The sequence below is a fragment of the Pempheris klunzingeri genome, chromosome 22, assembly GCF_042242105.1.
Source record: "Pempheris klunzingeri isolate RE-2024b chromosome 22, fPemKlu1.hap1, whole genome shotgun sequence".
NCBI lineage: Eukaryota > Metazoa > Chordata > Actinopteri > Acropomatiformes > Pempheridae > Pempheris > Pempheris klunzingeri.
Genome location: NC_092033.1, coordinates 4,861,690 through 4,873,141, shown reverse-complemented (window position 1 = coordinate 4,873,141; position 11,452 = coordinate 4,861,690). Strand labels below are relative to the sequence as shown.

The window sequence follows — 11,452 nt, the reverse complement described above, 5'->3', positions numbered from 1 at the left end:
GCTCAGACACACGTTTTATTTCCCTTTTACCAAAATAAATCTGGGCAACACAATTGTTGCCCCATGTACAGAAAGTGATGAGAAATGTGAACACATTTCACATTCACAACTGTGATGCAGTTGAAATATTGCCATGTTTCACTCCTCACATAGTCCTCTGCTGACTTCCTGGTTGGCCAGTTGTACACAAATATATATATACATGTATATATATGTGTGTGTGTGTATACATGTATATGTGTGTGAAAGTGAAGGTGTGAGGGATCATGTAGAAAGGGCTAATGAACAGTTATGCAATGCATGCCAGATTAGGAGGCTGACTAGGGACCTGACATTATTACATAATGCTGAGTCCAGACAGTAATCCATAGAGACCTGGCCGGGCATTCAGCACACATGTCAGTCTTAACCTGGGCTACTGCAAGAGACCTGTGACCAGTGTGTGTATATATATATATAAATATATATATGTACTATTGCACTGCTGATGATACCAGTAAAGACATGGTCATACCAGAAAGCAACATTGAATTCATGTGATGCTTTAATGCTTGAAGACTAACACTCTACATGTACTGCTCCATCTCCCCTTGGCATTTTTCCTTGTGCTTTCATTCAAAAAAGAAAAGAAAGGAACAAAAGCTCACCAAGCTACAGTAACACGCTTGACAACGTTAACAAATGTGTTATGGTATGTTTTTCTTTTTTTTAAGATTTACCTGTACCACCAACTCATAATTCTCATAATTGTCTGCACACCATTCCTCTTGTGAAGCAGTTTATATAGAGGAGATTAAATAAAAGAGGGTGGTGCAACAAAGCTATTAAGTGATAATGGTTTCATCCATTTTGGCTTTCCCTCCCCTGTAAAGGTCAGGACAGTAAAGGCAGCGTGCAACTGGGACATTGTGTGAATCTCTCATAGCTCACCAAGATTAAACTCAACATGAAAAACTTTGTCCCCAAAAACAAATACACTGATTATCATTATTATTCCACTGAAAAGAAGTGATTTTGACGCAAAATGTTGTGATTAAGAGTGTGGAATCTACATCTTTTATCATTTGCACAAAGGTCTTTGATAAGGTAATCCTCAAGGGAGTGCACCCTTACATGAGGACGCTGCTGCAGTAAACATGCCTGCAGAGAACATAATACATGCACACATGTTGAGGAGCGACGCATGACAAATTCAGGCCCTCAGATTTCCCTGGCAGAGAGTGCCAGCTCAACCAAGCTGGATCGATTTCAATCGGCGGCTTACCAAAATGATGTGGCTGCCACCGGACTAGCATGATGGGGCTAAAAAAAACCTCGGCCGACCCCGAGGCTCTGATGTGGCCACGTACCCTCTGGTGTGTCTGGTTTTATGTGTCCCCAATGAAACCCATCAAATTACAGATGCAAACGCAGCCGGACCCCTCATCAAAACTATTTCGGCTCGCTGACACAGTTTACTAAGGCAGTAATTAGAGCAAAGGAAAATGGGAGGCATCCCAGGCACGCGGAGAAAAAGAGAGACAGGGCAAAAATGAAGAAGGAGAGGAGAGGAGAGGAAGAGGAGGGTGGACAGTGACAGCTCATCAGTGGGCCACAAGCCATTTTGCTGTTGCCCTCTCTGCTCCCTCCCATCGTCGTTTCCTCTGCATCCACGGATCAAAGGATTGGTGAACATAAATAAAAGCCCTGATGATGATTTCCCATGAGAGCTGTGAACAACTGCATAGCACGCGTTCATATGAAGCCACGGCAAAACAGCTGTCTGTGCTTCTGCTGTCAGCACGCCTGGTTGGCCAGCTGCCTGACTGCCTCACTTGCTGCTCAACTGGTTCACACCACCCAGAGAGAAAAATGTATTACGATCATGAATACTTCATGAATAGTCTAGATTTATCCATACGTAACACACTCAAATACTTTGGATGATATGATTGGGGAATCCATATTGCGTGTTAAATGCATTATCTAGTGCGTGTAGGGGACTTGTAAGGTGAAGAGAAGGTGAAAAGAAATCCAAAAGCTCCACAGTTTTGTCTTGGCAATTTCTCCATTCATGAGCTTTATCTCATCTCTTCAACCTCCACTATTATGTTCCAATTAGTCATAGTAACAGAAGTCGTTGCTGTCTTTTTGTTTTTTTTATAGCCGCACTTCATTAGGAACAGACAAAGTGAAAGAGGAGTGTTGATGATAAGTATTTTTATCCAGCCACAGTATCTATTTCACATCCAGGATCGTGTGATTGCTGTCCCAGCATGCACCGTGTGGAGGGCAGTAAACGCTCTGAACGGCACACCAATCTATCACGAGGGCTGACACCCAATATGAATCCCAGCCGCTGCACCTTCGGCCTGACTCGTATGAAGAGCATACTACACTCAAGGCCATCCCGAATATGATTTTGGCACACCTGTTGCATTTGCTTACAGTGGAGAATGGAAAGTGCCCTCCTGCGCTGCGAGCATGACTTCATGTGAAGTGACACTCTATATAGAAGTGCAAATGAGAAGAGACCGGTTTTGGGTAAGAGCCACAGACATAAAAACCCATTCAAGCAAATAACTGCGAGCAATTTAGTATTTCACCAGTTCACCTCTGTATAGACCTGGGAAGGAAACAGACAGAGATGCAAGCTTTGGAGTAAAAGAACAATTTAAAAAAAAGCTTTACTTCAAACATCTCCAGTATTAGGAGTGATTGTAACAACTGCAGCCTATGGGTCAGAGCCACAGTGCCTCTAAAAATAAACCCATGACCACATAATGAAGATACAGGAGAGGTGGAAGGCCTTTCTGCAGGGAATAGGCTGGTGCCATTTTCTTTGAAGCGTAATCCAATAAACCATTGAACTCTTTGTCAGTTATGCAAATGTTTTATAAGATAAAAGCAAATCAACCCTTAGGGTTCTTCCATATACCCCAACACAATCGGCATCTACATAGTAGTAGCATCTCTTAAAATGCAAATACAGCATGTCTGAACATTTATGTACCCTCCTTTTCACAGAGCTTCGTTACTTTGCGACAGTGCTGTTATGCTGACAAACAACGTGAAGCCATTTACACTTCCTTACACTCAACATGTATGAGTGACAGTGCTCTAGAAACATGAAGCAGCGTAAATTATCATACACTGAATATAGAGCATCACTGCAGGTTAGCCCACAGGCTACTCTGCTCTCATATGCAGTGTGTGTGTGAGTGTGTGTGCACATTTACATAACTTTGCAGTCAGCAGGCCTATAGCAAGATAAGGTTCCCTAGAACTCACTGATGCTGCTGTTTGGTTAATGGCCGCACATACACATACATACACACACACACACACGCAGGTTATCAGAGGCAGCAGCAGATAAAAAGTGGAAAGTTCACAGAGAGCCAAAGTCAGATGTTTAACAGTAAAACTGGAAAGTTTACCTTCGGAAATGGGACAGATGGCTCCACAAACCTTAGCCATCCGATGGAGCTTTCATAATACGGTGCTGTTTTGTTTTTTTGTAGTCGTGTCAGTGCATGACCGAGTGTCGACATGCATCATCATTAGGCATCGTCCTTCAAAGAGCAGTGTCATCCTCGGACAGTAATCACTCAGTTTTGGGGTTAGTGCACGTGCAGCTACGTGCAGTGTGCTCTCTCTTCTGTGTGCAGAAGGGGCGGCCTACAAAGCGAGGTTGATGAGTTAGCGAGGAATGTTGAGCCTAAAGTCGGGCCTTTCAAATGTCACAAAGGTGCCTCTCTTTTTAACCAGGCTAGATCGCCATGGCAACTTACACTGCACACCTGACCTGCTGCTGACCAGGTTGTGTCCAGAGTTTCAGCTCAAATGATGATTTTCTTAATGAGCGATGAGATTACAATACAGGATATATATACAAATCACGATGCACGCTCGCAGAGCCGTACGTTGGTAATGTCATCGAGCGAAACTCGTAAAGCAGCGCAGACTGTGTGCATCGTGTTGTCATGGGAACCTACATGCATTCAGCTGGTGATGTAGAAAATCTGTAATATTGACACACATTAAAAAATGCTCGGCAGCAGATCATCCATACACTAAAAGAATGATGGAGGCACTGCAACTACAGACCTCAGTGAATTGTGTTTTTGATCATTGGCTGCCACGTCCCTTTTCCAGAGAACAGATTAGAAAATTGATCAGTCTATTTGTATTTACCCCCAGATGATATTCAATGCTGAACATGCTGTATTAAATGAGCTGCTACATAGAGGGTTCACTGAGTGCTAAAATAAATGTTTTAACTTATTCTGCCAGCATTCCTCTCTTGCAGTACTTGCAACAACAACAGTTTTTATATTCCTCATAACTCTCCATTATAACAACCCCTTCCTCTTGACTGAAGTAGGCGGCACTCAATCAGTCTTTATATAGAAAACATTCAGTGATTTTGTGCGGAAGAAGAGTCAAATGATACGTCAAACGTCCGCTTTTATGGGAACATGCACAGAGCCTGAAGCAGAATGCCTAGTTTAACAAAGACCCAGTTATCTCTGATTGTGAGTTTAGGGATTGACGAGCCAATTTATGCAAAGAAAGCCGGGCTATGTTGAACTTGCTTTGTAGTACAGCCCCCTGCTGCATTGGGATATATTAGAATCTAATGTGCCTGATTAAGCTATTGTTTCACATTGGTCTTTTTTTTAAAATGTTTTTTAAGGTATCATTTAGGATGTTTGTTGTAAAATACACTTTACTAATGATTTTACAAAGTATTAAATGTTTTTATCCAGATTTTTGGTGGTGTGGTGGTTAGCAAGAGGGCTCCAGGTTCAAACCTGCTGGCCTGTAAAAATGCAGTTTGCAGTTTAAACTCTTCCTGTGTGGAGTTTGCATGTTCTCTCCGTGCTTGCGTGGGTTCTCTTCAGGTTCTCCGGCTTCCTCCCACACTCCAAAGACATGCAGGTTGGGTTCACTGGTGACCCCCGGAGAAGCGGATTCTTCGCCAGAGCAAATTACATACAAAGTCAAAGCAAAGACGCAAACAGATGCTTCTATTAAGTACGTTAGCATACGCACTAGCTCCACCAGCACCAAGCAGCACCAGCATTAGCTCACCAACACACCATTAAGGATATGCGGTGTAGAAATGGATGGTATATTTTGTGTCATTTGCCATGTTGCTTGTCTGTCACTCATTATTAAGATATTCTTAATCTCAGTGATACTCTCCTAGTTGAATAAAGGTTAAACAAAACTATAATCATTGTTACTCCTACTGTATGCACTCGTTTTTTTTAGATGTATAAGTAATTATTGATCTAATTGCAGGACAGTTATAACAGTCACTGCTGATTTTTAAGTGTTGGAGGGCGAGGTAGAAAAATCGCACAAGTGAGACAAGGCACAGCTTCATCACTGAGAACAATTTAAGAGAGGCAATCACTGGTTTAGGGTTAATCACACTATAAACTGGACCCCCCCCCCCCCCCTCCATGTGACTGTGTCTCTCTGCAGAGCTGCAGAGGAAGTAGGGGGGGGGGTCCTCTCAGGATTGCCGCCACGTGCGCTCAAACGCCTGCTTTATTATAATAACTTCTTCCGGATTGGTCCAGATGCGGAACTCAGTATTTATATACGACATCTGATTGGTCGTCGCCTCGCAGTCGATAGTGAACACAGCGCAGAGCCTCCAGACAAGGGATTCTTGGGCGTCTCGTACTATGAGAAAGTAGTGCGCGGCGGAAAGGCTTATTTCGATCATAATTTCGACTGAAAGTGTCATGAAATCACAACACACGCCTGGTGGTTTAATTCGGATGTGTAGCCGGTGAAATGTGACGGATTCACGCTGGGATTAAGCAGACGTGTCGACTTGTATTGGTGGCGGAGGGATACCGCCGTCCCACTGCGCGTCAAAATATTGGCGAGGGGAGACCGCGCCAAAGCTCAGACAGCGGCTCCTCTTCAGGACACCAACACACTGCGGAGGCCACTGGAAACACTCTCTGCTGTCGATACTGCTGCTCACATCGGAGTGTCGGCGTTTTTTTTTTGTCACTTAAGAGGACTGTTTTCGTCTGAGGTGCGCGGGTAGAGACACAGAAGTGCGATTTCATGCCGGTTTTTCGGGAAACGGTGTGCGACTTAACGGTCGTGACACGACTTTAACGGGCGCGGTGCGGCGGAGTTGGCGCACTGCTGGACTGGATATATTATCAGACGGTCTGCACCAGCGTTTACACTCAACCCACTTCTCCTCTGACTGCATTGGCTCTTCTGGCTCTCGGAGGCCGAATAGGGATCGTCTACGCCGGCTTTTCAGCGTGAATATGTTGCTGTCAAAGTTTGGTTCATTTTCGCATATTTGCAATCCTTCAAGCATGGACCATCTACCAGTGAAGATACAGCTCCAGCCGGGTAGGTCACCGCTAAAGGCATCTCCTACTTCCCTCTACCGCTTTATATTGGATTTAAAATAACAACAAAACATAATATTTACTCTGCTTTATTAATTCAGAGTAAGCTAGCTGCTGCTGTAACGTTACACAGGCTCGTAAAGCTACTAATGTTAGCTAACAACTTGACCCAAGTGGAAATAGTGCGCTAACCTTTTTACATTTTTTTCTCACTTTTCCTTGCAGTTAAAGTGGAAAAGGAGTCTTTTGAAAAGGTTTACCAAGTGGGATCCGTGCTGGGCAGCGGGGGTTTTGGGACAGTGTACGCCGGCAGTCGGATCTCTGATGGCGCACCGGTAAGAATCGGGCGATCGGTGTCTGTGTTTTGATCCTCCATGTGCCGCCATCAAAGCCGGCAGTCCCCTTCATGGAAGTACACCACCTCTCTCCTCCACCGCGCTGCTTCACATTTGCTCATTTGTCTCTCTCCTCTTCTGTGTTTACAGGTTGCCGTGAAGCATGTTGCAAAGGAGAGGGTGACGGAGTGGGGCACAATTGTAAGTAGCCATCCCCGATCTGTGTGCATGGTTTGTTTTGGTCCCCCCACCCACCCCCCACCTTCCTCCTCCTCACCCTCCTGCCTGCTGCAGGGTGGGGGGGGTGTTTAGATGTTAAAACGAGCCTTTCCTTGCATTAACTAAATTCTAAAATCATATTTTACATCTGCTGCAGAACGGATCTATGGTGCCTTTGGAGATCCTGCTGCTGAAGAAGGTCAGCTCGTCGTTTCGGGGAGTTATCAAATTGCTGGACTATTACGAGCGGGCGGACGGCTGGCTGATCGTTATGGAGAGGCCGGAGCTCGTCAAGGACCTTTTCGACTTCATCACCGAGAAGGGCGCCCTGGACGAGGACACGGCTCGGGGCTTTTTCCGCCAGGTTTTGGAGGCGGTCAGACACTGCTACAGCTGCGGTGTAGTACACAGAGACATCAAAGATGAAAACCTGCTTGTGGATCTACGCACCGGGGAGCTCAAGCTTATTGACTTTGGCTCAGGGGCGATTCTCAAGGACACCGTCTACACCGATTTCGATGGTAAGCAGCCCCCTTCCGCCCCATCCGATTATATGAATTGCTATTATGGAGTCTTACAATGCTGCATGCGTAATTTGTTTTGATGAATTCCCATCCGTGTGGGCTGAGTTGTATTTGCCCTTGATGTTCCGCTGGGCTATATTAAGATATGGAGGCGTTCACGAGGCTGTGACGCAGTGGTCTGTTTTTGGTCCAGGGTTTTCCTCGCCTGGGGGTCTTGCAGCTTATCAATATCACGGATGCAAATAGAGGAGCCTCCAGTGGGTGTGTGACGCGTGTGTTATGTTATGGCTTCACAGACGTGACTCACTGGTATTAATCTGTCGGTAATAATATCTGATTCAGCCCCAGTCCTGTGAGCTGGAGAGCTCTCTTATGTTCCGGTTGTTATTTAGTTAGTAAAGCTTGACTCACAGACGCACTTTGTGGGTATTAGGTCAGTGCCACGTAACATCTGTTTGTTGTGAAACCCGAGTCGGCGGTTCACGTGATGTGCTCACATTGCCTTTTTTTTTTGTTTGGTGTCCAAGTTCCTCCTTCCAGGAGGGAGGAGGGGAGGGAAGGGAAAGAAAAGAGGGAGGGAGAAAGGGTGGGAGGAGACGCAGGCAGGTCACCCAGTTGGTGTTTTGTGGCTGAGGGAAGATGGAAAGCATTTCTACCATGACTCAGCCATTTTAGACTCTGTATATAAAACTGAAAATAATTAATTAATGTGTCAGAGTTTGCTCTTTGCTGTTGCCCACGGGTGCCCTCTATGTTCTTGAAATATTACACCTTTTAAAAACTCCATCTTTTTCATAGCTTCAAACTATGTTTCACAGCAGCACTCATCACTCACCCTCTCCTCCATCCTTTATTGTTGTCTTTTTTTAGGTACAAGAGTGTACAGCCCACCAGAGTGGATCCGCTTCCATAGATACCATGGTCGCTCGGCGACGGTGTGGTCGCTAGGCGTGCTGCTGTATGACATGGTGTGTGGAGACATCCCCTTTGAGCAGGACGAGGAGATCCTCAGGGGAAGACTGTACTTCAGGAGGAGGGTTTCAGCCGGTAAGTCAACCACAACAACACATCCTACATATGAGTTGACTCTGTTGCCCTCTAGCCATGTTAACTGGTACGGCCCCAAATCGATCTCTCAGTTTCACTATTGTGACGAGTTACATTAGAGTGGCATGTCACAACCATCATGGATTACCTGCTGCAATGACTGACAGATTTATCAACTACTAATGAAAATTGAGATTATGATTTCCCTTGGTGCACTTTGTGTAACAGCCATAGTCACCCTAGAGAGGTAATTTAATAAAAGGACATGTGCTCTCATTTTGTTGGCTCTCTGTGCCACCTACACACCAGGACACTGTAGCTCCGTACAAACTGAGTCATACGCAGTGAAGCCACACAGCCCTTCAGATGAATCCCACTTCTGTCTGTGAGGTCAGAGCCTCTTATCCTCAACATCATTTGTGTCTCCTCCTCCTCCAGAGTGCCAGCAGCTGATCAAATGGTGCCTGGCCCTGCGGCCCTCGGACCGGCCCACCCTGGAGCAGATCTGCGACCACCCCTGGATGAGGGCGACGGCAGAGTCACCCAAGTCACCGGAGGAGCCGGCCGCTGGGGACATCCGCCTCAGGACCATCGACACAGACTCTTCGTCAAGCACAAGCTCGAGCAAGGAGAGCCTCTGAGGATGGCTGTAACGGACTGAAAAGACTTTCTGGGGAAAGAAGGGGTTTGGATGGAGGGGGAGATATGGACTCAAGGCCAGCAGCCTGTAGCCCAGCTGGTCATCAGCGGCTGGGCGCTTCACTCAGCTGGTCCAGCTAGTAAAAAATGTACTTTAATTTTCCTCTTTTGTAGGGAATTTCTAATTTATTTCTATTTGTTCTTCCTTATCTTATTTTCCCCCCATCCCCTCTTTTTTTCTTTCAGTTGATTATACTTGTTTCCTGATCGGGAACATTTTTCTGTTTGGGCGGTCTTACCAGCACTATTTATTTCCCCCCTTTTTAACTTTATTTCACTCGTTATGTTACTAGGCTGGTATATGCAGCTGGCAAGGCCCTCCTATTCAGACATGGCTGCTCTCATAGAGCTCAGAGAAAACCTTTTTATTTAAATGTTTTAATTTTGATTTTGTAGTGCCTTTCTTTGGAAAGCTGCTTTTCTGGGGGCTTTCGTCAAACAACTCTGTTTTTTGGATTCGCCCGCGGCTTGGCGGCTAAGTTGCCTGTGCTGTGATGGAAGAGGAGGGCGAGGTGGTGGGGTTCAGGCTGTTTTCTCCTCCCTCCTCTCCACCACTGTAAGCCAACGAGCCCCCGGCCAAGAGGCCAAGATAGCATTAGATAGGAGAGAAGGAGGTGGGGGCTCTTCCTGACAATGGAATACTTGAAAAACACTCGACTCAACTCTGTGTCGCTCTCTTTAACGCTGCTCACTCACTCTATAGCCTGAACAGGTGTTTGGAAACTGGATCCTGTCTTTTTCTGAATGTCTACAAAATGTCAACACACACACACACCTCCCCCCTCCCACCTTTTTCTCCCCCATCTTCCCCCATGCCTGTTGCGGGGATGTGTGGCCCTTTTTTGCCTCCCGCCATCTCACTGCTTGACACTACATGGCCCCCGCCCCTGGTCTCCCTCAGGGTTTGGGGTGTGAAATGCACAATCAATGCAATATTCATGGACTCAATTATGTTTTTTTTTTTTTTTTTCAACAAATACTGTACAGCGTGTTTTTTTTTTCTTTCTCTTTGTGTGTACAACTTTTTTTTTCCTTTCCCCATTTGCATTAATTTATTTGTAAACATGTAGACATTCCACACTCTGTGGCTATTTATTTATTTATTGTCTATGCTTAAAAGCCCCCCTAAAAATTTGCATATCCCACTTGCATTTGGTTTGCATTCCTAAGTTATTTTATTACATTTCGACATGTTTTTTTTCTTTTTTATTTTTGAGATGTGGAGGATGCACTGAAGCAGTTGTCGATGTAAAGCAGAATAAAACAAGTTTACTTAAATTTGAAAAGAGCATTTGAATGTTATTTAACTACTTTAAAAAAAAAAAAAAGTCTGTCGGTAATGTCGAATGGCTGAGCATCGGAGAAATCCATCTGGTTTCTGTACTGTCGAGATTAATTTGAGTTCTATGGAAAGCTAAACAACAGGTGGAACAGCTTTCTTAGTTGTCACATAGCCTCATATTGAAGACCCTTCATTCTAGCTGTGTGACTTGTGGCTGTGAAGAATGGATATTGCTATTTTTTTATACAAAAGTTTCAATTAAACTCCCATTTTTATGTACAGAAATAAGTCTGGTGTCCTGATCATTTTGGTGTGTTATCGTTACATGATCCATAACATGCTACAGTAACATATTTTCCAGGTTCTTGTGCAAAAGCCTGTTTTATCAGGTTTGACTGAAATGGCGTGATACACAGGAGTTTGTAAATAAACACCTTGTACACACGTTAATGAGGCCCCCAGCCAATATTCTTCATTCTTCACCCTCGGGAGGCTGGGCGAGGCTAATATACATGTCCAATGTGGCGCGTGGTTCGGTTACACCGCCTGTACGAATAATGGCAACGCTGTGACACGACTGACGGCGTGGCTGAGGAGAAACATCACAGGAGCCATTAGCTGGATGACAACCTGCAGAAACCACGGGGCTAATAAGAGACAGATGTGTCTCAAGGGCCATGGGGAGGAGAGGGAGTGATGCTGGCATGAGAGAGACAGGAGTGGGGATGTTATGCATCATCACACACACACTTACACACATGCTGCCTCTAAAATATAACAAATTGCTTTTCCATTTTACCCACCTTGGACGCAGAAAGGCCAGAGGCTGATGATATGGTGTGTCTGTGCATGTGTGTACAGTGTTTATGTGTGTGTGTGTGTGTGTGTGTGAGGGGTTTCCAGGAAGCAGGAGTGAGTGGCAACGGGAAAGTGTGTGTGTGTGTGTGTGTTTTTTTCTGGGGAGGTGCTGCC

At 45.2% G+C, this 11,452-nt stretch overlaps 1 protein-coding gene across 1 annotated transcript; it reads left to right on the top strand.

Annotated features, from left to right (window-relative positions):
• Nucleotides 1-5,932: 5,932 nt before the first annotated feature.
• LOC139222030 (serine/threonine-protein kinase pim-3-like) lies at nt 5,933-10,754 on the top strand. Its single transcript, XM_070854002.1, has 6 exons — nt 5,933-6,375; nt 6,600-6,709; nt 6,860-6,910; nt 7,086-7,449; nt 8,323-8,499; nt 8,938-10,754. The coding sequence occupies exons 1-6, from the start codon at nt 6,288-6,290 to the stop codon at nt 9,138-9,140; spliced, it is 993 nt and encodes a 330-aa protein (XP_070710103.1). The 5' UTR covers nt 5,933-6,287; the 3' UTR covers nt 9,141-10,754.
• Nucleotides 10,755-11,452: the final 698 nt, after the last annotated feature.